The 25,000-nt window shown below is 45.2% G+C and overlaps 2 protein-coding genes across 8 annotated transcripts in view; both read left to right on the top strand.

The window, feature by feature from the left end:
• The window catches only part of pctp (phosphatidylcholine transfer protein), a 22,513-nt gene extending 17,957 nt beyond the window's left edge, over positions 1-4,556 (top strand). The window contains exons 4-7 of the mRNA XM_086185685.1: positions 717-796; positions 889-1,060; positions 1,457-1,524; positions 3,625-4,556. Coding sequence (XP_086041811.1) covers positions 717-796; positions 889-1,060; positions 1,457-1,524; positions 3,625-3,699 — 395 coding nt within the window. The 3' untranslated portion in view covers positions 3,700-4,556. The remainder of the gene's footprint in view (positions 1-716; positions 797-888; positions 1,061-1,456; positions 1,525-3,624) is intronic.
• A 329-nt stretch (positions 4,557-4,885) lies between these two features.
• Positions 4,886-25,000, top strand: part of nog1 (noggin 1) — an 87,986-nt gene continuing 67,871 nt past the window's right edge. For 3 of the 7 annotated variants that reach the window (XR_015110154.1, XR_015110155.1, XM_086185672.1), the window contains exons 1-2: positions 4,886-5,604; positions 6,241-6,334. The gene's annotated coding sequence lies outside the window, so the exon portion shown is untranslated. Of the gene's footprint in view, positions 5,605-6,240; positions 6,335-13,327; positions 13,481-17,448; positions 17,830-25,000 lie in introns of those variants that run through there. The other 4 variants (XR_015110158.1, XR_015110156.1, XR_015110157.1 and 1 more) reach the window with 4 other exon arrangements.

The raw sequence follows: 25,000 nt of genomic DNA, 5'->3' as shown, positions 1-25,000 counted from the left end.
GTTAAAATCCTCAGCAAACTCCAAAACTGGACTTCAAACAGGTCGGAACCGTTCACAGTGACCCGTTATCCGTACCGGCAGCTGGAATTTGTCTCCTTTATTTACTGTCTGTATGTTTTTGATTTAGTTTCATCTGGAAGTGCTGCTGACATTCTTCCATGTGCTTTAGTTACTGCCACCGACGTGTTGCTGTTTTAATTGTAAATCAGGACTCAGGGACTGACGGATGGTCACCAGCAGCGTGTCCTTATTTCATGGAGGACACATCTCAGCACCGTTCTCACTAAAGTCTGTAAAGTTCAGTGAGTCCACTTCCTGCTGCCTCCTGTCCTGGACCAACCACTCGCTCGCCCTGGACCTGTGCTTCTCTCGCCTTTCTACCCCCCCACCCCCATCCCTCTCCTCCTCCTCTCAACCCCAACCGGTCGAGGCAGATGGCCGCAATTCTGACGTAGATATCGATTCACCTGATGATGTCACAACGTGCGTTTAACCAAACATCAATGCTAAAATTTGTTCGAAATTTGTGCATTTGCTTCATGTTAGCTATTACGCCCAGTAGATGTGCGGTGCTGCCCCCTTGTGTTTGGAATGTGAATGAATTCAGTTCGTAGCTGTAGCATCTTCACGTTCGTGATGGAGGACACGCCTCATCGACTATTATTTAACCACTAGAAATCCTGGTTTCCTGTTTGATTCCTGGTTTCTTTGCCCAGAACTCTTTGAGAAGGACATTGATGGACAGATGGCGATCTACTGGGAGGTCAAATATCCGTTCCCGCTGTCAAACAGAGACGTATCCTTCAACACTAATTACATTTACAGCCCGGTGATGGAGAACATACAGCAGGATGATGATGTCATAGTGTGTCTTCCCTGACTGGCCAGTATGTGTATGTGAGGGAGCGCAGAGATCTGGACGTGGACGGCAGGAAGATCTGGGTGATCCTGGCCAGAAGTTCTCCCGAGACGGCGTGTGCAGAGAAGAGTGGCGTGCTGCGGGTGAAAGACTACAAGCAGAGCGTGGCCCTGGAGAGTGACGCGGCCTGTGGAACTAAAGGTTAGACTGACCGGATGGAAATGGGGAGAGCAGGAACGTTTGTTAGTTCGTAACTTTGCCTCTGCTGCCACCTTCTGTTCACTTACAATTCACCTGACGGGCAATAAACTTCTTGATGGCGGGGTTTGTTATAAACATGACCGCACTTGAACGTGACACAGAGGTCATCTGCTAGATGATTTCAGACAGGAAACGTTCACGCAGCCTCACTGAGGACGAAGGACGTCCAACACTGGCGTGTGTCGGAGTCGTTTGGGTGACCTGAAAACCTGCTGAGCTTGACAGCGTTCGGTCGTTGGCCAATCAGAGTTTTCCCCTGATCAGTCAGTTCAGAGTGAAACCCTCTCAGACATGATGAGTTATGAGGTGACCGTCTTTTCTTTTCTCTCTCTCCAGTTTTCATGAATTACTTTGACAACCCAGGTGGAATGATTCCTACCTGGCTGGTGAACTGGGCCGCTAAGGTGGGTGGACACACTTGAATACTAATATCATAAAACCATGTATATTAATACTGCAAACACTGATCATTTCCAGCTTGACAAAAAGTTATCTAGTTAGATACACTGCTAACTCTGTTGTCAGCTACACCGCTTTCTCCCTAGCTAGCTACACCCTTAACTCCCTAGGTAGCTACACCCGTAACTCCCTAGTTAGCTACACCCGTATCTCCCTAGGTAGCTACACCCATAACTCCCTTGGTAGCTACACCCTTAACTTCCTAAGTAGCTACACCCGTAACTCCTCTGTTAGCTACACCCGTAACTCCTTAGTTAGCTACACCCGTAACTCCCTAGGTAGCTACACACGTAACTCCTTAGTTAGCTACACCCGTAACTCCCTAGTTAGCTACACCCTTAACTCCCTAAGTAGCTACACCCGTAACTCCTTAGTTAGCTACACCCGTAACTCCCTAGGTAGCTACACCCGTAACTCCCTAGTTAGCTACACCCGTAACTCCCTAGGTAGCTACACCCGTAACTCCCTAGTTAGCTACACCCGTAACTCCCTAGGTAGCTACACCCGTAACTCCCGAGGTAGCTACACCAGTAACTCCCGAGGCAGCTACACCCATAACTCCCTAGGTAGCTACACCCATAACTCCCTAGGTAGCTACACCCGTAACTCCCTAGTTAGCTCTACCCGTAACTCCCTAGTTAGCTACACCCGTAACTCCCTAGGTAGCTACACCCATAACTCCCTAGGTAGCTACACCCGTAACTCCTTAGTTAGCTACACCCATAACTCCCTAGGTAGCTACACCCATAACTCCTTTGGTAGCAACACCCGTAACTCCCTAGTTAGCTACACCCATAACTCCCTAGGTAGCTACACCCATAACTCCTTTGGTAGCAACACCCGTAACTCCCTAGTTAGCTACACCCGTAACTCCCTAGGTAGCTACACCCGTATCTCCCGAGGTAGCTACACCCGTAACTCCTTAGTTAGCTACACCTGTAACTCCCTAGTTAGCTACATCCGTAACTCCCTAGTTAGCTACACCCATAACTCCTTTGGTAGCAACACCCGTAACTCCCTAGTTAGCTACACCCGTAACTCCCTAGGTAGCTACACCCGTAACTCCCGAGGTAGCTACACCAGTAACTCCCGAGGCAGCTACACCCATAACTCCCTAGGTAGCTACACCCATAACTCCCTAGGTAGCTACACCCGTAACTCCCTAGTTAGCTCTACCCGTAACTCCCTAGTTAGCTACACCCGTAACTCCCTAGGTAGCTACACCCATAACTCCCTAGGTAGCTACACCCGTAACTCCTTAGTTAGCTACACCCATAACTCCCTAGGTAGCTACACCCATAACTCCTTTGGTAGCAACACCCGTAACTCCCTAGTTAGCTACACCCATAACTCCCTAGGTAGCTACACCCATAACTCCTTTGGTAGCAACACCCGTAACTCCCTAGTTAGCTACACCCGTAACTCCCTAGGTAGCTACACCCGTATCTCCCGAGGTAGCTACACCCGTAACTCCTTAGTTAGCTACACCTGTAACTCCCTAGTTAGCTACATCCGTAACTCCCTAGTTAGCTACACCCGTAACTCCCTAGGTAGCTACACCCGTAACTCCCTAGTTAGCTACACCCGTAACTCTTGATTTTCTTTCAATATGATTTTAAATTGCTTTTAAGCCCATTTTAATATTATTTAAACTTTGTTTTAATGTTCTTTTCTCTTAGCTGTAAAACACTGAGACAGTCTTTGTATGAAAGGTGCCACACAAATAAAAACAATTTGTTTTATAATAATAACAATAATACAATCTTAAATTCTAACATTCATGTCTTATTTATTCATGATAAATTCAATTGGTTGAAAATGTATTTTCAACCACTCAAAAACTGTAAAAATAAAAACAAAGCTTCATTGAAAACAAAGCAAACGTGCATGTGAAACAAAAACGAGATCAATTAAAACATGTTTTGAAATCAAGACAAAGAATCCACCAAAATGTACGAGTTCACATTCCGTACCTGGACGCTGCAGGGCGCTTTAGAGGCTGGTCGGGTCAATGATCCTCATCCATCTTCGCTTCTCCTCGGCAGAAAGGCGTTCCAGGGTTTCTGACCGACATGCAGAAGGCCTGCAACAATTATAAAAGTTACTGTCAGAAGAAATGAAGGCGATGCCACACTCCTGCTCAATGTTCCGGCTACGCTTTGGGAGGCTCTGGGATGTTTTCCGATCAGGTGAATGAGGCATGAAGCAGGCTGCCACCACAGTCGACTGTTAAAATGTGACTTTACTTCTGTTCCGTTGTGCTGGAAGAACAAACACTGGGGGATCTTTTCTGTGCAATCACTGGGCCTCAACCCTCGCTGAGCTCCGGCCTGAGAGAGCTTCTCAGGAATGTCTTTCAAGTAGATTTTCTTGTGTCAATCACTGGGATGAATCCTTATTCCCTAAAATAGCAGCTCCCCTGGAAGCAATCGGCATGTTTTCCCCTTGTTTACTATGAATGCTGGTGATTTATTGTAGACGATGCATCGCATGTTTGTCTTCTCTGCAGCGGTAGCAGCTGATCTGTTCCTGTTGGAACTGCTGAGGTGAAAGGTTTTGTTAAATGCTTCAGGAATGTGGGTGATTGAATTTATTCACAAAGGTCGTCTGATAAACGGATAAAAAATAAAATGCGGTAAGAATTATTTGAGGATTTGACAAAAGGAAGACTGGACATCACCATGAACCAATCAGTGCAGACTACGAAGCCCATCTTGATTGCAAGCATCATTTAAACCTGAAACCTCTGTTCTGATGAATCAGTAGCTTCTTCTTCTGGCTCCTGAAAGGTGGATATGTGGTTATGCAACCGTCATGTGTCCTGATTTATCATGATAATGTGATCTCTGACGTCCAGGTCCACTACCTCTGATTTCCTGGGGTGATGCAGGTGAATGTGCATTTAATCTTGTCATGATAAAAGCCCATGACGGGAAAATTGCAGTGCTACAGACATGAATAAATCTTTTAGACGAAATCCATTGATGTAGAGTGATTTTTCTCAGATGTACTCCTGCGGTTAGTGAGAGCAGGTTTGAAAACTCAAACTCAGTCAATAACTTTATGTTTAGGTTAGTGTCACTCAAACCAACCCACCGGTCACCACTCGGAGCTGGGGGGTATGGGGGGGGGGGGTGCAGGCACCTTGTGGAGGCCCTCAGGGACTGGAGCATCAAGAACTGTTTCCACCTGAACGCCCTATAAACACTTGGCTGCGCTCCTGGACAGAGCCTGGTCCATGGAGACAGACGCCCTTCAGAGAAAGGGGCGGAGCTGCCTCTCCCTTCCTCAGGAGACTCGGAATATTCAGGTTTTCTTAATCCGGCAAATTTGCAAGATAACAAACAAGAAAATCTTCAAGTTTTCTTTTCTTTCACTCTTTCTTGCCAAAATGTACTCACAAAGAGAGTAATTTCTATCACGTTGTATTTACTTCGTTACAACCTGTTGATGTGGAGTGGTGAACTGATTATTTTGAATGTTGTGATTAGGAATCATTCACAGATTCATCGGCTCTCATGGAACGACCCAGAACAGGAACCGGCGCGTGACCGGGCTCACCGGAGACTTGTTGAACCGGTCGGACTCGACCTGAGACGAGAGCGAAGCCGCCGCTTACGTCCAGGTTGCTGAGTGCCGAGACGCGTGGCGAAGATCCGACGTGCCCCACTTCCGGTCTTGTTAGTGTTTATTTCGTTCTAATGTTCCAGGTGACAGGTTCACCGAGTCACTGAAAGCGGAAGACTGCAACTTCCTCCTCTGAATGGGTCATAAAACAACAACATTATTTTGGTTCCTGATATCTTCGGATCCTAATTGACGGCCAGTCTATGGGGGGGCTGGCAGACCACACGCCGTCCTAAAGTACCTCATTAATACTCTGAACATGCTAAAGAAACTCCACATTTGTGTTTTCTCGGCTGGTCGATGTCAGTCACAGTCCAAGCACACAGGCACAGAAAAAAGTTTCAGTCCAAGCAACTTTCTGGCAGGAGTTGGTCCATGAAAAGTAGCTGCTGTGGTGGGTAAGAACCTGGTTTTAATATACTCATCTACACTTTGTCTTAAAAAGGGTTAAAACTGGGCGTTCAATAAGCAAATGTTTCCCTTTTCATGTTGGGTAAACTAGATTTATAATTTCAGGGCATTTACCTCGGTCGCCAGTTACCTTTTTATCATGCTAGCTACCTAACTTCTGTTTTTAAGTGTAGCATGCTAGCTACCTAACTTCTGTTTTTAAGTGTAGCATGCTAGCTACCTAACTTCTGTTTTTAAGTGTAGCATGCTAGCTACCCGGCTTCTGTTTTTAAGTGTAGCATGCTAGCTACCCGGCTTTTGTTTTTAAGTGTAGCATGCTAGCTACCCGGCTTCTGTTTTTAAGTGTAGCATGCTAGCTACCCGGCCTCTGTTTTTAAGTGTAGCATGCTAGCTACCTAGCGTCTGTTTTTAAGTGTAGCATGCTAGCTACCCGGCGTCTGCTTTTAGCTTTAGCAGGGTAGCTAGTCAGCGCCTGCCATTGAGTTTATCTTGTTAGCTCATTGCTGTCCAGTTTCAAATCAAAGCTCGTTTATTTCCTCTGTGGAATTATCGGTGGAAACAATGAAATAAAGTGTAAGTTCCTTACTGCCTCCATAATCCCGCCCATCACTCCTCTACCACAGAGTGAAACTGGGCCAGGGCTCCCCACTCCTGACTCTCGGCCTCCCTCTGCTGAAGAACTGTGACGCTGGATGGCTGGCCCAGATGTTTCCTGAGGTAAGAAGATGGTCAATGTTTCCTATGAGGTCACATTGCATTCTTATTTTGGGCTGTTCAGCTTAATTCCGCCATCTGTCTGGCACAGAGAGGCGATGGTGGTTCGTGCTGACTCCACTCTGTTTAGATTGAGTCTCATGGGAGCATGCGGACATGAACTGGATCCCAAATTGGTGTAGAAGCTTTCCAGAAACACAAACAAAGCAGATCAAGGCTATTTAGATCAGAGCTAAACGAGACCTCATTCAAATATTCTGTAACTAATTATCTACAAATGCCCTCTATTTCTTCTGTTGTGGAGTGAATACATACCTACGTTTAGTAGCTTTGTGTTGATCAAAAGAAAACACAGAAGAAGCCGCTGTAGATCTGGAGAATAAAACTGCGTTCTCATGCAGGACAGCCAGGCATTCCAAAAGTCTGATTGTAGGACAACAATTTAACTTGTCAGAGATGAGTATCAACTTTGCCACCATTTTTTTTTTAAATAGTTTGATTTGTGTAACACCCACAAAACAAATGTGTCAGTGGTGAAGAATAAAAAACAAAATGTCCATTGTTTTTTTGTGTAGGTGGGATGACTTAAAGGTTCTCTCCACTCAGGCTATCAATTCCAGGGTTTATTTTGATCACGTGGTTTCAGGTTGGTCAGTCAGAGGCCAATATTTCAGATCTGTGACGCTTTTGCTCCCTCTGCTGGTGGAAGTTATACATTGACAGTTGCGACTACCAAGAGCAGATTTCAGCGTGTGGGAAGACTGGAGTCAAAACCACCTAACAGCTTTTACATTTAATTCTTAGAAATTAACACTTTTCATCTTAATTTAAACATTCTTCCGCTCTCGAGTGAGTCTCATTGACCGAAATAAGCGCACATATTCAACTCCATGTGCTCACAAAACACACTGCACAGTTAAAGTTTCCATTTTGGATTCTTTTAGCTAATTTGCATCATTTTCTCATTAAACCTTCTTCTGCTGTCTACTTCTGGTTTTCTACGAAATCAAAGTTCTTCTCCAGTCAGAAACATGTTGTTTCTTTCAAAGAATTTGACAATGGACCACTGTTTTCACATTCCTTAGTGTCAAAATCAGATTATGAAAGATGTCCCATGAGCAGGACAAGGACAGCACAAATATTTTTGCAAACTTGGTGCAGAAATCAGTACACATGTAATGTCTAGATGTTCCAGCCCCAGGTATCAGTATCATATGTCTGTAAATTAATTACACAATAGATGGTGGAGTGATTATATCTGTTTACATTTGTGATGTTTCTCATTTAAAGTCTTCAACAATGTGGGAAAGTAGCTTAATGTGTCCACCTCCTGGTCATCAGGTCCCCCCCCCCCCCCCCCCCCCGGTGCACTAACCTACTCTCCTGGTTACCAGGTTGACTCAACTAACCAAATAATTCATGTGGTCGATTGTGCCACCATTCGTTTAGTGATGATGTCACACTCTAACAGTGACAACATGAACCTGTAGAACTTGAACTATTGCTACTCTTCATTAGCAACCGTTAGCTTCGCTGTCCATCTGGAAGCGGCCCCCTCAGCATGGCTGTTCAGCCCTTCTGGTCCTCCAGCTCAGACCAGCGTGGAGCTGCTGAACCAGGATTGACCCCCGTCTTGCTGCTTTGTTGGTCCAACAGTCTTTGAGACGCTAACAGAAGGAAACCTCACGTTTCTCAGACGCTTCCCTGGTTAGTCAGCACCTGCAGCTCCGGAGCTTCTGTTCGGTGCTGCATACCTGAGATCAGCCTGTTCATCATGACCCTCTAATGACTGAACTGATAAAACATTTCAATCATCATTTCACCTCGATTGGTACATCTACATTCTTGGCACCTTTCTAAACGTTCATTGGGTTATTATTTTTTTGATTATTTGTTCTCTAGAAATTTTTGTGTTTTTGCACCTCAAGTTGAAATATCCAAATAAATTGTACTGTGGTAAAAATAAGTTTCCATTCAAAACTATACTTCAGTTAAAGTAGGAAAGTAATGGACAGATACTGAGTTTACTGAAGTGAGTAAAGGTAAATGCTTTTCACCTCTGCTCAGTGGGCTACATTTTCTGGGAGTTGGTGACTCACTCAGAATATCAACTCTTGCTCTGCTGCTAAACTTCTTTTGAGCTGTTGATGTTAATTGACAGCCCGAACTGATCTGAAAAGCAGAGATCTACGTTTGTTAGGAATAACAATGTTAGCAGCGACAAAATCAGACGCTCAGATCCTCTCTAATGCAGTATTTTATCCCCTGGAATGTCCAGGCTGAATTCTCCCCGGCCCTGGAGTCTTTCCACTGCCAGTCTTTCACAAATGGAAGACAAATATATTTCTTGGCTGATCATTGTGTTTCAAAGAGAGGGTCTTTTGATTGCTAATATTCAGTGGCTAATTGGCTTCAGAGTGATCTAGAAGTGAACGAACGCTCAGATTTCTCAGGTGCCTCCGTGTCTGCCAGACGTAACAAAGTAATGACTCTGCTTTGTGATTTTTAATAGATTACTTTTATAGATACGGGTGTGCTTGAGGGAATTCTTCACCCTGAAACAGGATTTTTATGTGTTTTCGTCTTTCTCTGCTCTACAAATCAGGTCTACCTTAGAGAAGCCCGTCTGAGTTATTATACACAGTCACATGATATTTCAGCGTGAGATCATATAACCTCCATTTCCGATGACTTTTGTAATACAATGCATAAGATTTATTTATACAACTCAATGTTAAGCTGTGACCAAAAATTCCAGTTATTTCCGGGGACATCAGGACACTGCTATCACATCTCAACCACAAAAAGGTTCATTTTGTCATGGATTCCTCACCCTGCAGGGTATCGTGAACTGAAGTCAAATTGTATAATTTGACCGTAACTTGATGAGGTTTCTGGGCTCCGACCTTCAAACAGATAGAGCTTTAGCCCAGTGGTGCAGCAGTTATTACGTTAGCTCTGTTCGTACCTTAGCATGATGGGTTAGTGGTTAATTTGGTAGCACAGTAGTGAAGCTGTTCGCCTTGATGGGTGGCGAAGTGTTACAGCAGCTAGTTTGGTGATGCACTGTCCCCTCACAGCAAGAAGGTTGTAGGTTGAATCCCAGCCTGTGTGGACTCTGTCCAGGTGCTCTTGCTTCTTCCCATAAAACAAAAACCTGCCAGTAAGGTTAGTTGGCGGCTTTAACTCGCCCGTCGATGTCACTGGTGGTCTGTCGGTACTTGTTGACCCGTCAAACTGTCTTGCCCAATGTCCAATGCTGTGACAGGCTTTTTTTGTATCGGACTTTTGCGCTTGTATGTTAAATCTTTAATTTCCAACAAATTGCTACTTTCTGAAGATCTCGTCTTCTATATTTGCAGTGATTAAATGATAATTTTTCACCTTGCTGCTTGTTTGTTCAAGTATGAGTTCGATTGCATAACATTGAAGCGCTCTGGCTGCAGACAGATATAATGCCAGCTAGTTGTTTTCCCTTTTTTGGGTTCATTAAAAATAATTGTGTTTTCTACTGGGGAGACCACAGACGGGCACCTCCTCCTCCAGCTCCTCTCTGGGCCAACACAAGCCCTGCATAGCAAGGGGGGACTACTTGTGTTTACTTCGTCTCCTACCGGCAGAGACGGAGGGTGCTCTCCTTTTTTCTTCTGTGGTTTCTGGCAGCCGGAGCCAGATTCCTCCATGTCTATCACTGCAATCAGCAGCCAGACCCGAGCGCAGCCAAGCAGCTTGAAACAAAGCAGCACGAGCAGCTCAACATAAAGTAGCTGAAGCATTTCTTTTTGGATGCTGGGAGGTAGAACCTGTGTTTTCTCTTTGTTTTTGTCATTTTGCCACTCTTCACCCGCTGGACGGTTCTTCTCCATTAGGGTGTAGCAACCATGACTTGCTGCCAGTTTTGGGGGTAACTTGATTGAAAAACTCCCACCCACACCTACACACACAGAAACCATGATACATGCTGATACACCACCTTTTATGTGAAAGACAGAAGGTGTTAAGCATCCAGAAAATGAGGGTGTTGGTTACAACCCATGTAATGCAGAGACATGTTTACCGAGGAATGATAAATAGCATCATTTGTGCTGGCACCGTCAAAGTGCTTTACTTGGAGCGCAGAGATTATTTGGATTGGGTCTCATGGTTCTACTACCACTCAAGAAGCAGCAGGGAAATACTGGACCTGCTGTGGAACAATGGGAGATTTTCCTCATTGAAAATGAAGACCAGCTTTTGACCTGCGAGTGGAGAAAAGGTGGTGGAAGGTTTCACAAAATATCTCCCTTTGCAGTGGGAGACGTGTTTGCAACAATGACTAAAGAATATGACCATGAACTTACTCCAATCATATTTAATATTTAAAAGTTTTATAGTGTTTTATTACTGTGATTAGTTTACAAAAACAAACAGTTTAAAAAAAAAATTATGGTTGCAGTTATACACTTGTCAAAGTAGCATCGGGGCCACTCACGCAGTGACTGGTGCATGAGTGCCCCCGAGTGGTCGGTGAGTTGTAGGGCTGGGAGAGTGATGAATATTACATTTACTACAGTTCCTACATCATAGTAGTACAGTGGAGAAGGCTAGTGGAAGGCAGCTGGGAGCAGCAAGTTAACGCTAACACTGCCGTCACACAGATGTGATTAGCACGTCTGAAAAATCCTCCACAGCTTCCTGCTCTCACTGAGCGGTCGTTTTATCTGTGAATGCCGCCAAAATAACAGGACAATTACTGTTTATATGGCGACATTGTGCCTATTAGTTAAGGAGTGCAGCAGATAACGTGTGGTAGCAGCAGCTAAGGTGTGGTAGCAGAAGCTAACAAGTGCTGCTTAAGGTAGCCTTAATGAGCAGAGGCACGTGTAGTTGCTGTTTGGTAACTGCTCTGACTTTTAAACCACAACAGTTTAGCTCAGCGCCACCATGAACGCCCATCCCCTAGTTTGATGAACAATAATGTGATATAATAATAATGATGATAATAATAATAAAAGCTTTAATTTATAAAGCGCCCTTATGGGACCTAAGGTTGCTTAACATGAGATGGAACATACAGGACAGAGCCATTCAAAAACGTGAGACATGAGACAGACACACAAGATGTAAGACAGTATAAAAGACAACTAACCGGTAACCAGAACATGAACCAAAAGGTTGACATGACGACTAAATGTTAGATGCAGTGGTGAACAGGTGGGTTTGAGGGCAGCTCTGAATCTGTCCAGGGTTGGGGGAGATCCTGTATGTTTGATTAAAAAGTGAGGGTTCTGAGTGTAACGATGAGTTCTTCTACTTCGCTCTGCCCTGCTGGTACTTCATCCAACTATGACTCACCGTTTGATGTCTGGAATTCATTGTGTTTTTTCCCGGCATGACTTCTCGGTGAATCCAGGATTCAAAAACACCAGCCTCATATTTGTTGCTGGAAGCTGCTGAAGATGAACAACAGATGAAACCGTACGGAACGTCTGTCCACGACTCCAACTCTTCTGCGTTATCATCCCAGCTCCGTCATCACTTTGGTAGTGTTCACCTTAATTCAGACTAAATGGTTCTGGCTCTGCGCTCCAGCTGTGATCGGCTCTCGCGTGGACCGCATCAGGATGGATTATATCGGACCGTGTGTTTGAAAGTTAGTTGTTGTAGTTTTGCTGCTGTCAATCCTTAGTCAGAGCCGGCCTTTTATGAAATCTGGATTCAGCTAGAAGGCAAGACTACTAGTTACCGATGTGTGGCTTTAGATATTGTGGTAATACCAGTGTGATGTCGTGGATCGTCTGGTGGTTCCCGCCTTCGTTGTTTTATCACTGCAGTGCTCCGTGTTTAGGAGTTTGTCTCTGCGTTTGCAGGAGAAAACAAAAATGTCCAGACAGATTTTCAGGTTTAGCTGTCGGAAAGAGACGGTTACAGCTGGATGCTGGACGTCGGTGTCATGGTCGCCGCAGCGTCAGCAGGGAAAATTAAGACTCTTTGACTTATATTTATTAATTTCCGAGCAAACGTAGAAAGAACTTGAAACTTCATGCGTGTAATAGGTGAAGTTGCAGAACATACGTGATGCTTTGAGCTGCAGCAGACGCCTCCATGTTCTAGTTTGTTCAAATAAATATTCAGTCTCGCAATAATTAACACAGTTATTGACAAAGAATGTGACTCACAAACCCAGCACATAATTCTCCTCTTAACTAGACAGCAGTGTGTCAGGGCACATTCACTTTGACGTGTAATTATGTGCTCATCATTGAATTTTTTGTGTATTAATGCTCTTAAGCATCTTGTTTACCCTGAGGAAGTAATTTACTCCGAGGTTTGTCGTTTTACTCCGTAATTATCAAATTAAGCAAGAATGACATTGCGCTACAGAATGTGTGGACACCAAAGAAGAGGATGTTTTGTGAGATGTAGATATAAATCTGGTTGTCTCGGCTGCTGTTTGTGTTTCAGTAACCCTTCACTCTCCGCTGCGCAGCCTCAACACTTTTAAGAGCGATGTTTGTTATTTCACACTGAGCGTACGGAGCCAGCCGTAAACCCGTCTGTGAACCAAAGTGCTCTTCTATAAACTTCCTGACAGTGTATTCGCTCGTAAAAACAAAATGCTGTATTGGTCAGAGATGGATTGGTGGGCATGTTGGGACCAATAAAGCACAAATACTCAAATACGACGTCTGTGTGTCGCCTGTAGACTGATTTATGGATCGTCTGATACAAAGACCGGTCGGCCTCATATGGTCAGGGAGTCAGGGGAGGACACACAGCGTCTCCAGCGATATGTTATTACTTCATCCTTCTGCTGATGTTCTCTCCACACTGTCATATCCAGGATATCACTCATGTTCAGCAGCAGGAAGTGTCAGAATCCCTCTTTAATTTGGCTGCTGGAGGCGCTTAAGCTGATGCTTTATGCTTCCATTTTTCAACTTAATGGTGAATACTTCTCCTCTCAACCTGCTGGAAGATGACCAGGCTTGCTTTATGGTTTCAAAAACAATCCAGAACAAAGAAAGATGAAGCTTCCTTCCACCTCACCTCACCTGACCCGTGGCTGTTCTCGGTCCTGCGCCATCACCAAGCCGCTTCATCATCATCTGCTCTACACATCCGCCCGCATCATGAATGCCACTTATCATGGCTTCAGAACACTGGAGTCAGAGTCGTTTTATGGCTGCAGCTTCGGTACCAGAAACTCTGTCTCTTAATTTTGACCGGCACCTTAAACGGTGTTTCTTTGCTGGTGCCAGCTAAAACGGTGACTGGACGCTTTGTTCCATGGGGGTTCGCAGTCCAGGAGCTCGGCTGTGGACGGAAAGAAGAACAAAATGAAATGAATCTGTGCTGGCGCTCGCCTCTGGGGGTCTGTGGTCCAGCAGTGCCTCATTCGTCCTCCTGCCTGTCCAGACAGGCTTGACCTGGGACCTGTGGTACCTTGAATCCACGAGGCCGATCACAAGTGTGTCCGTCCCTCGCCTGAACTCTGTAACTGCCGCCGACTCTGAGGCCTTCAGGGTGGGTTGAGAAGAGCAGCTTGGTCCTCTGAATGGGCCTTTGTTCGGTCCGGCCTGGTCTGGTCCTCCTGCTGCGAAACCTTTGGAGATGCTCCTCTCTGATTGTCCCACTTCATCTACTGACCCTCAGGACCAGGTTCATTCAGCATTCAAATACAAAAACATCTGTCAGATTAATTTGACAGATGTTTATTAATTACCCGCCTCCGAGTATCTTTAATGTTGATGGTTGACTTTGAACTCAGGTACGGCTGCAGGATTTTGAAAATATCTCTAATTGTGATGATTACGCAGCAAAACATGCAGTATTTTACGAAAGTTGATGCCTGAAGACGTGCTTTGTAACCCTTCTTTCACAATCTGGGTGCCATGAGTTTATAAAATAAAGTCATGTTGAAGATTCTGTCAGCTCAAAAAGTAGTTATGATGCAAAGTTTTCTGCATAATGTAGTTAAATGTTGCTAACTCTCATGGTCCATGGTCTTTCTGTTGTGTAGTCCTGCCGTCTGGCACCGGTGGTTGCACTGGTACTGCTGGTGTGAGTTGCTGCAGCTGGAGGTAACGTAACCTCTGTAACACACGGGGCGCATCAGTTACTTGCAAACCGCCAAGGCCATGCAGAGAACCAGGGATGGACTCCGGCCCAGGGCCCTATTCAGCTTGTTATCCCCCCTCTCCCTCCCCCTCCAGTCATTTCTTTCCGGTAACTTTCTAATAAAAAGACCAAAAAATAATCTTAAAAAAAAAAGAAAAACTTTCTGTAACATATGACGTATATTAAATATCTTGGATTATCAGTGCTTTGAACTGAAACCATTTCTTTGGGGCCGTATTTTTGAATGTTAATTCAAAAATACGGCCCGCAGCTACGACAGTATTTTACCAAGTTTCATGTCTGCAACTCCAGTTCTAATACTGCAGTGTAAAATACTCCCATCACAAGTACATTCATCCACAATACTTCTCAGGTATTAGCAGCAACGTTTGGCACAGTATTGCAGTAAAAGTGTCAACTGAGACTTGGAGAAAGCCCTCCTCAGTAATGGTGTCAAGGCTGGTACAGCAGAACCACCCAGCGTCCCCAGTCTAGAACCAGCTAGTCTGGCCAGATTAGTTCTCAGGATAAAGTACCAGGTTGAGCAAGGTTGCATTTGTATCAGAGAATGAAAAACAAAATCTTTTATTTGATAAAATTAGAGAGATTTTGAAGCGGAGGCAGAGCGCGAGTCTTTTCCTTCATATGGGCATTTACCATCCTTCTGTTTTTCTTTAATAAAGTACCTGGTCCAGTCTGGGAGTCGACAGGGATTGACCATCCCAAGATCTTAAGCTGGGTGTCTCTGCTGTGCACCCAGTGGGCTTAAACATATATCACACTGGCAGAAGCCTGTTTGCTTTCAACCCCCCACCTCCTCACCCCTCACCCCCCAGCCGTCCTGGCTGCTGCTGATCCTTCGCCGCCTCTATCTCAGTGAATCCTTCTAGTCAGGGAGAAACGTTGAGGCTTCACAGTCCAGCAGCGGCACCCAGGCTTTGATCCCCACCCAGCTACTGGACCCCCCCAACACACACACACACACACACACACACACACACACACACACACACACACACACACAAGTTAGCAACGTTTGCAACTTCAAACTGACTCACTGGAGGTTTAACCCACTCATTCCAAGCGGCAGGCTGATGTAACACGGCCAGTTCATCAGAAGAATTTGAGGAAACATACTTTGAACTTTGCATGCAGTTTTGGCTATAACATGTAACGGTAATTATTACTTTTCGGCAGTGACAGAGTAATATAAGGTGCTTTTAGTAAACATTTTGGGGACTCTGTTACAGTTTCTGTCTCCAGGAATGTGTGACCTCCTGACTTGAATCCTCTTGGTGTTTATTTTGCGATGGACTGACTGATTTTTAGAGGGTTCTGGCAACAGCGCCTGCTTATTAATTTAGATGTGTTTGCAAGCAGAAATACTAAAGTGTCACCACAAGATGTGTATACATCCACATACATGTAGACACAACACAGGGGAGTGTATATACACACGCGCAGGTTTCATGTGTGTAAATGTTTCATGTAGCCATGAAAGAATATCACACGCTTCCATTTATTAATGTCTTGTCACTCATTTGCAGTGATTTTGGTGCAAGTGACAGTAAAAGTAGTGGAATCAGTGAGTAATTATGCTCCACAAGCATGATATTGTTGTGCGGTAATTATTGCTCAAAAGGCAACTGCTGTAATATTGAATTTGTTACATTTCTGGGGGTAACTTGTCCAGCAGCACCGATCTGAAGCCCTAACTTTATGGGAGTCTGCTGGTAAATCAAATCATTGAATTTCTCTAAATGCTGCTTGAAACATCTTCAAAATGACTCCAGAATTTCAAAAATGTCTCCCCTAAATAACAAACAGCGTTCACTCGGCAGGGGAGCAGTGATTCTGGAGGAGGGCTGGTCCGGGTGTGAACTGTCCCGCTGACCCCGGCCACCCCTTTGATCACTGGACCTTGGTGACAGCGTTCCATTCCGTGCCAAATTGCCGTGTCACAACAAGGCAGACCATCTATCAGTCTAGATTTCCCTGAGAAAAACTTTACCCCCATGCTTGTAAGTTGTCTTCTAATCCAATAATTGATTGATCGATCAAAGCCATGAACTCCACTCGTGATTTTTCTTTTACTTTTATTTGATCCGTAATCCTTCCCTGGCCAAAAGCGTCTGTGCCTAAAACTGCCCAGATGACCAGTGTTCTAAGACTAAAAGGAATGCCAGACAATACAATATTGTTCCTTCATCCTGACACTGGATAACCTAGTTTTTGTATTTATGTCAAGTGCCGCTGCCGAGGGGCGTGCGGGTCTTTATGTTGCTGTCTGCGTGAGAACTATGCTTCAGAAAACAAACAGCAGCCAGCCTGCAGCCGTGGAAACCTCTCCTTGTTTCTGTGTTTATGTGACGGTCTAATTTCAACTAAAACAGATCTGGATGCTACAAATTGCCTGTTAATTTTCTTATGAGAAATGCAAACGTTTCCAATACCAGTCCAACACACTGGCTGATAAACCCTGCACAGGAACCAGATCCGATTCCACTGAGAAAAGACTTCATTCGTCACCCTGGTGGACGTGCACGGTTTGAGTCCTAGTATTTCTGAGCCATCGTAGTGATGGAATTGGAGGTCTAGCGCGACTTCTAAAACGAGTTTTGACTTTGGAGGAGACGGAGCTCTGATGGTTGTAACTGAGCTGTGTGAGGAAGTGGCTGGAACCAGGATTTCGACGAGTTCTACCAGTCTGAAAAATGAGGAGTGGCTAAGAGAGGAGACTTTTAAAGAGGCTGGAGTCGGTCTGATTGCTCCCCAGGGAGACATTTCCACCCCTGCGTCCCACAAATGACATGTTTGTGTGTAACATAATATGCTTTCTCCAAGAGGTGACGCGGTAGCGGGAGACACATTCCTCCCCAGGGCCCTGAAGACAAACTCTGAAAAAGCACGGGTTGCTCCACTCCATCTTTTTTTGTCAAACATAAAAATACAAGTGAGAAATCATACCTAGTCAGGTGTCTAATTAACTTTGATTTATCCTTGCTTCTGATTCCTAGGATGTCTGTAGAGGCTGGGAGAGCCGTGAACACACACTCATCTCTGCTTTGGTGAATCATCAGACTAAAAGAGGAAAAATGGTCATAGGAGTGTTTTGGTCAACATGTCAGGAGGAATGAGATGCAGCTGAGCTGTACTTCTCGCCATTTAATTGGACGACTCAGTGTACTGCATCCAAGTACTTCTTGTTCTATGTTCACATGCAGAACAACTCACACCATCATGGTTCCTTCTTGACGGTGTCCAGGTCCAACACTGGAACAGAACCCTGGGAACATGAGCAGAACATCATCATTGATGATGAGGAAACAGTGGAGTTGACGCCTAAGTTATGGTCTTTTTTCAAATAAAGAAACATTATTTAAGACTGACAATGTTTACATGCGTTTTTCAGTTTAAAAAAATCTAAAAGTAGTTCATGTACAGATAACGTTAACGTCGGTAAATATTCGAGCCAAAAACAGAAAAATATTGACATGTGGGATATCGGTGAAAAAAATCTCTGTCTGGAGCTGCTAGTTTAGGTAAAATGGTTCATGACTGTCGTATCGTGGGAACTCATCAATATATCTATATATATATCTATATATCTATAATATATAATATATTCCAGGGGCATTGACTGGTATTGTTTAGTGTCCATCTGAGATATCCTGGTGTTCTCATCTCATGGGGAAGGCGAGACCCTCACCCAGTTGGCTTTGTTTATCCCTGTAACAAAAAGACCATCCTCCCAGTTAAACCAGTGGTGGCTTTATAAGGTTGCAGCTTTACATTTACACACTGGGCACCAGCAACAAAGCAGCCGTTCCTCCGGCAAACGCCGCCGCTCATTAAGTGTAATTTGTCTGGTTTCCCTGTGTTGGAAATGCACAGAGGAGGCAGAGTAAAGCAGCGTGTGGTGGTCTCCTGAGCTGTCCTGTGAGGGACGAGAGGGAGTGAGGCCCATGGTGGGCGGGGGGTCAGACAGCAACAGAGACGCCGGCTGGGGGCAGCTCCCACAGGACTGCTTGGGGACAGCAGCAATCCAAGAAGCACACCCTACCCCCTCCAAACCCCCCAGCCAGCAAGGCTCCATCTCCACTGGATTTATGCTGGTGTCTCTCCTGCACTCCTAGCCTGAGTCAACCTCCATGAATCCTTCACCTCTTCCTGCTGTTCTCTGTTCCACCTCTGTTCTTTCTGAGGTTCTGTCTCTGTTCCATCTCTCTGGAGTTGGAGTGAAGAGACCCCCACCAGAACCGGGTTCAACATGCAGTATTAATGATCCCGCAGTTCACGTGAAATGGGAGTTGTGAAGATGTCAGTGGGTTGATTGAATTCCCAGAGAAAGTGTCCGTGCCTGGAGCCACTTCCTGATAAGGAGAGTGAGAGGAGGGCAGCTTTCAGACCGCCCTCACCCACACAGTTAATTAAAAATGAAAAATGGACCAACAGTCCTGTGTCGGGGAAACCTTCTCAGAGGTCCGAGTCCGTAACTCAGGCTGGAAGCGGGACAGACGTTGAAGAAAACCATCATGTAAAAAAGTGAACGCACCAATGAGATCAGCGTGCGTCAGTATTTTCTCCCATTGTGACCTTATTCTGCTTCAGGTCATGAGACATTGCTTTTGCCACGGCGGCGGCGTATTCAGAGTTTAGTCTCACAGTTGATATTGCTGACGGTGTTAATGTAGGCAGAGTTGTTTGAGGGGCGGAGCCTCAATCACAAACCCTCCCTGACTCTCATCTCAGTCAGTGCTGGGCCTGTCATCCTGTCACCTCTGACTCTCTGACCCCTGACTTCCTTGACTCAGCAGCGACTCGCTCACCAAGTGTGACGTCCATGAACGATTGCTCAAGGAGTGACAAATTTATCGTCAGAAGATGGTGCTGGCACATTACTTATTATGAATTATAATCTAAACTCAGCTCCGTGATGGTATTCCCACCTTATTGGACAGCTCTCCAGGACCAGGTTGCGGTGCCCAGTGATGTCACCAGTTGTGTCTGTCGCCTCCTGGCGTTTGACTTCCTAACGTTTCAGGAGAGCAGCTATTGTTTTTAGCTTAGCTTCCTAGCACTAGCTCACTTTGACAGCTACACCCCCCCCCCCCAAAAAAAAACAAAAAAAACAACAACAACAACAGTGCCATCGTCCACCGGGAATGTTTCACTATGGACATCGCCTCACCCTCACCGCGACCTGCTGCTGCTGGAGCGGTGGAGGTGAGCTGGGAAGCGCCTGGGTGGCAGGGCAGCACACGGGGCCTCCCTGGCTGGCGCCTGTAATTTTACCTTCCCATTCATCAGCCGGAGATATTAATAATAAGAGCACATCTGGATTCACTTTACTGTCTGGTGTTAACCCTTTCCACTGCAGCGCTGACTGCTAGCGCTGCTGCTGGCCAGACAAACTCTCTTCTGGCTGTCGGTCCCCACGTCTCCGTCCCATCTGTCCTTTTTTGGCCCCACAGGAAATTGTCCATCTCACCAGAGGAACCTGAAGTATCCTCATGTTGATGCGCCTCCATCTCACGCCGCCTCACTACACACAGTTACACCACAGAGACACGTGTGTCTGTTTGATTGTTGGCACAATGTTGATGAATTCGGTTGGAAACATGATCAGTTGAACTGTTAGAAAGAGGAAGTGATAAACTTTTGGAAGCAATCTGGATCGAATGGCATGTCCAGGACAGTATGCAGTTTTTTGCAGTATTTTTCTTTACATGTTTGTAGTATTTTTCTGGACATGTTTTGCACTTTGATGTGTATTTTGCAAAAAAAAAAAAAAAACTTTTATTTTTTCACCCTCACCTGAGTGGAAACTCAGTCAAGAGATGGAAACCACTCACCGATCTACGCTGACGTAGTGAGCCTTTCACTCCCGTGACTGATCAGCTGTTTCTGCCACTGTTGTCGGTTCTTCCTGGTTTTCTGACAAATGCTGAGCCAGTGACAGGCAGCAGAACAATGATGGGGGTTCTTTTGTTCATACGCCAATACAAAAATGGATATCCATCAGTTGTCCTGTGCTTCCAGTCGCCAGTCCCTGCAGAGCCCTTCTGCTGTTAACCCTCTGCTGAAGGCTCTCACAGATCCAGCTGCTGGTTCAGATCGACAGGTTGGAGGCTGACGGTGTGGATAACTTCTCACAAAGTCACCTCAGAAGAAGTCAGTTAGCTTTTTTAGGTTATTATCACCAAGGTAATAACGGCGCTGCACTCGGTTTTGCGTCTACAGGAGACGAGGCGTGTTGTGATGTAAAGACAACAACAAAAAAGGTTGCCTGGCGGTAAGCCGCCGCTGGCACGAGTCCGGCTAGACACTTGTTCATGGAGGCCGAGTTAATCACTGGCAGGAGCTGTCTAGGTGGAGCTGGGGCCCAGCTACTGGCCGACAAGCTTGGCTCGCCACCGCTGCTCTGAGCCTCCCGCTGGTGGCAACAGGTGACAGAGGTCTGCTGTGTGTAGAGCTGACAGCCCCCATGCAACGCATAGAAACACTTGCTTCATTCTCAGACCCCCCTCGGGCCCCCGTACAGCAGCAGAGAGACGGGGCAACAGACAGACAAGGAAGCTTTACTGCTGCTTCTAAACATGAGTTTGAGAGGAGGCGATGCATCACTCATCTGCTCATGAGTCAACACTCATGATGTCACACGCTGCCTTGCCAACCTCACACACAACTAGACTGTATGACCAAATTTTCGCATAAAAGACCTTATTTATTAAAAAAAGGGAGCGTCGGCTCTTTTTCCGTGCAGTGGACGGAGCCGTACCTCCCAGAGAGACTCGACTGAAGCCATCGTGCCACAAACAACCTGCTAAAAACACTTAGAGTATTTCTCCCATGCAGAAATAAACACTGGCCAATTAGTGGTCTTATTTTTGGAACTATTTTAGCTGCCAAGGTGAGTTGAAAAGATGAGCAAGCAGATGTGGCCTGACAAGGCAATTTCAGCCCCTGGCGTCTCTGCGGGGACGTCCAGGACTACTATCATGGCTGCACATCGGTGGCGTCTCAGACATGAATCCTCGCAGCGCGTCAATAATGCCTGTATTGTCCTGTGGCAAGGGATGAATTCACATGAGGACAGGTCATCTTGATTTATGAAGTGTGAATTAGGAGCTGAGGGTTTGAGACCAAGGTGGGGTTTGTGGGGGGTTTGCATGGCACAAACAGCCGTCTGTGTTGTTGGGCCCAGAGACGCTGCAACCTCCCCTCATTACCCCCTCTGCCCCCCTCAGGAGCCCTGACTCCTGGCCTGTGTGCTCACTCTCAGGAGCCTCTGGCACACATGCAGCTTTGGCTTTGGATGATCGGTAGAAAGCCACACTGGCATGCCGGGATCGACGCCTCTGCTTCGACGGAGCGTTGAAATGGGCTAAATGAGCCACTAGCTGCAGAGGACGCCTGCGGCGTGTCGGTACTGCCCGTCAGGCTCCATTTAAATCACAAGGCAGGTTGATGGCGAGCTGAGTCATCCATCAGGGGAACGTGCGTTTACCTTGATAGCACTCACTTAACAGCCGGTGGAAAGCTGCTGACTCGGATGATGGAAGCTGGCACTCACAGGTGGTGGAGGAAGATGATGAGGATCATCATGGAAGGAAAAATCATCATAATTCCAAATACATCCCAGTAAAAAAAGAACATGCAGGTTCTGTTGCAGCGTTCCCATTGGAGGCAGACAAAGCGGTGCCGCTGTTCGTGCCCTCCTGGTCAGTGTCAAGATGCCGGTCAGGGTCCACACCAGACAGCACAGATGTGCTGACAGCTGCAGCACCTTGGGCCTGTGTGCAGTGGCAGTTGCAGTAAAAGCAGCGTGGAGGACAGGGACAGAGTTTCTATCGCGCTTGCAACTCTGTCGGTTTTGCAAACGTGGCACCAGCTGAACGTGTCAGAGCATTGCTGCTTCAACACGGGTGACTGGGGCTCTCACACAAAGTAGACCTGTTGGGGAAAAGTTGTGGATGCGACAAACTTTAATCCCTGTGTGTTGTTGACAGTGCTGACATGTCTGTAATCGCGCTGGAATGAAACTGCCTGACTCGCCCGACTTTGAAACGTCAGCCGGAACAGGTTGTAGAACTCACAGGTGAAATGTTGCATCATGGAGTCACAATTTTTTGCTGGAATTGAAAAAGTGGTTCAGTTTGAGTAACAATCAGCGTGAAGGTTTATCGGGCGCCAACAGGCTGCACAGCCGTTCAGAGCGTGAAGAGGAAGGGTTTTACTGCACTGGAAAGTCATCATGGCTGCAACTGTATCTTTCACTGAAAGGACTCCAGCGCTCACATTCCACAGCAATTGATCAGGAATGTTCACTTGCAGGTATTTTTTGGCCAACGCATTGCCAGAATATGTTGCAGTGCATTCTAGAACTATGGCAGGTTAAAGTTTGGGCTGGACAGACTCCCTTCCAGAGGCCATTAACCCTGTGAACCCCAAAACCCTCCAGCGGGTGTGTGAGGCGTCTCCAGTAGAAGTCCCCAGTCTACAAACGTAGCAAATACAGGAGCTGTAAAACCCAGAGGATCAGGGTCTCCTAATCATGGGTGACGTCTGATTCCCGTTGTAAAAATCTAAGACCAAAGGGTGATATTTCATCAAAATGTTCCATTTAAAATGTTGCCAAATATAAACCAGCTGCTCGAACCGCAAAAACAAGTTTTACTGAGCTGAAACCAACGGTCACTCAACTAAACGCTGAGAGAAGGCGTCTGAACTGCAGATAGGAAAGTGGGCCAGTGCGTCCACATGAGGCTGCACGTGTTCGGAATGGAGTGCGTCTCCGTTTGTGGCGTTCCAGTGACAGGACACTTCTCTTCTTGCTTTCTTTCATGATTTATCGCATCCGAACTGCACAAAAGAGGTGCATTTATGTGTCAGTGCTGGAAGGTGATTTCATGTGTTTTCTGTCAGCTGACTGATGGTTGAATTGTTCGATTGTATTTATTAGTTTGTCCAATTAAAACTCGTTCACTGAATACACACACACACACACACACACACACACACACGCAAAAGCATTGTTCTGACTGAAAGTAACATTTTTAGAAGTTGGACTCACAGTTACGTCAAATCAAGTAACTACAAAAATTTGAGTTTCTTTTTTGTTATATGATCAGGAAGCGTCTAAATTTGTGTGTTTTTAATTGAAGTTCACAAACAAAGCAATTTGGGGAAATTTGACTGCTTTTCAGATTCAGAAATTTGTAGGAACCCAGGAGCATGGCACAAACAAAAAAACAAAGACAGCAAACAAACAAACAAAGACAGCAAACAAAAAACAAAGACAGCAAACAACAAACAAACAAAGACAGCAAACAACAAACAAACAAAGACAGCAAAAAACAAACAGACAACAAACAAACAAAGACAGCAAACAACAAACAAAGCAGCAAACAAACAAACAAAGACAGCAAACAACAAACAAAGACAGCAAACAAACAAAGACAGCAAACAAACAAAGACAGCAAAAAACAAACAAACAAAGACAGCAAAAAACAAACAAACAAAGACAACAAACAAACAAAGACAGCAAAAAAACAAACAAACAAAGACAGCAAACAACAAACAAACAAAGACGGCAAACAAACAAAGACAGCAAACAACAAACAAACAAAGACAGCAAACAAACAACCAAAGACAGCAAAAAACAAACAAAGAGGGCAAACAAACAAAGACAGCAAACAACAAACAAAGACAGCAAAAAACAAACAAAGACAACAAACAAACAAAGACAGCAAACAACAAACAAAGACAGCAAACAAACAAACAAAGACAGCAAACAAACAAAGACAGCAAACAACAAACAAAGACAGCAAACAACAAACAAAGACAGCAAACAACAAACAAAGACAGCAAACAAACAAAGACAGCAAACAACAAACAAACAAAGACGGCAAACAACAAATAAACAAAGACAACAAACAAACAAAGACAGCAAAAAACAAACAAACAAAGACAACAAACAAAGACAGCAAACAACAAACAAACAAAGACAACAAACAAACAAAGACAGCAAAAAACAAACAAACAAAGACAGCAAACAACAAACAAACAAAGACGGCAAACAAACAAAGACAGCAAACAACAAACAAACAAAGACAGCAAACAAAAAACAAAGACAGCAAAAAACAAACAAAGAGGGCAAACAAACAAAGAGGGCAAACAAACAAAGACAGCAAACAACAAACAAAAAAAGACAGCAAAGAACAAACAAGCCTGACAGCAAGCGTTCCCTGAGGGAGATCCAGAGGTGGCAGAAGAACAACGTTGGGTTCTCAAGTGGAACTAAAGATGCTGGTGATACCCGTCACGACCCAGACGCTACCTGGCATCTGTGTGCCAGGCACAAGTACATCAAAACTGAAGTAACAAGCCTGTTTTTTTCGAAGTGGAAGGAGTACACATATCTGCTCACATGAAGGGAGGAAAAGGTAAAAGAGTTGTCAGAAAAACAAAGAGCGAAGTACAGATAGCGGAAATATCTACTTGTACTACTGTACTTTGTCACATCCCCTTGAACTGTGTACCAGTTGCCTTCAGGGTATATTCACT

This window comes from Aulostomus chinensis, chromosome 18 (genome assembly GCF_037954235.1).
Source record: "Aulostomus chinensis isolate RoL2024-O1b breed Wild chromosome 18, RoL_Achi_v1.0, whole genome shotgun sequence".
NCBI lineage: Eukaryota > Metazoa > Chordata > Actinopteri > Syngnathiformes > Aulostomidae > Aulostomus > Aulostomus chinensis.
This window is presented reverse-complemented; position numbering and strand designations above follow the sequence as displayed.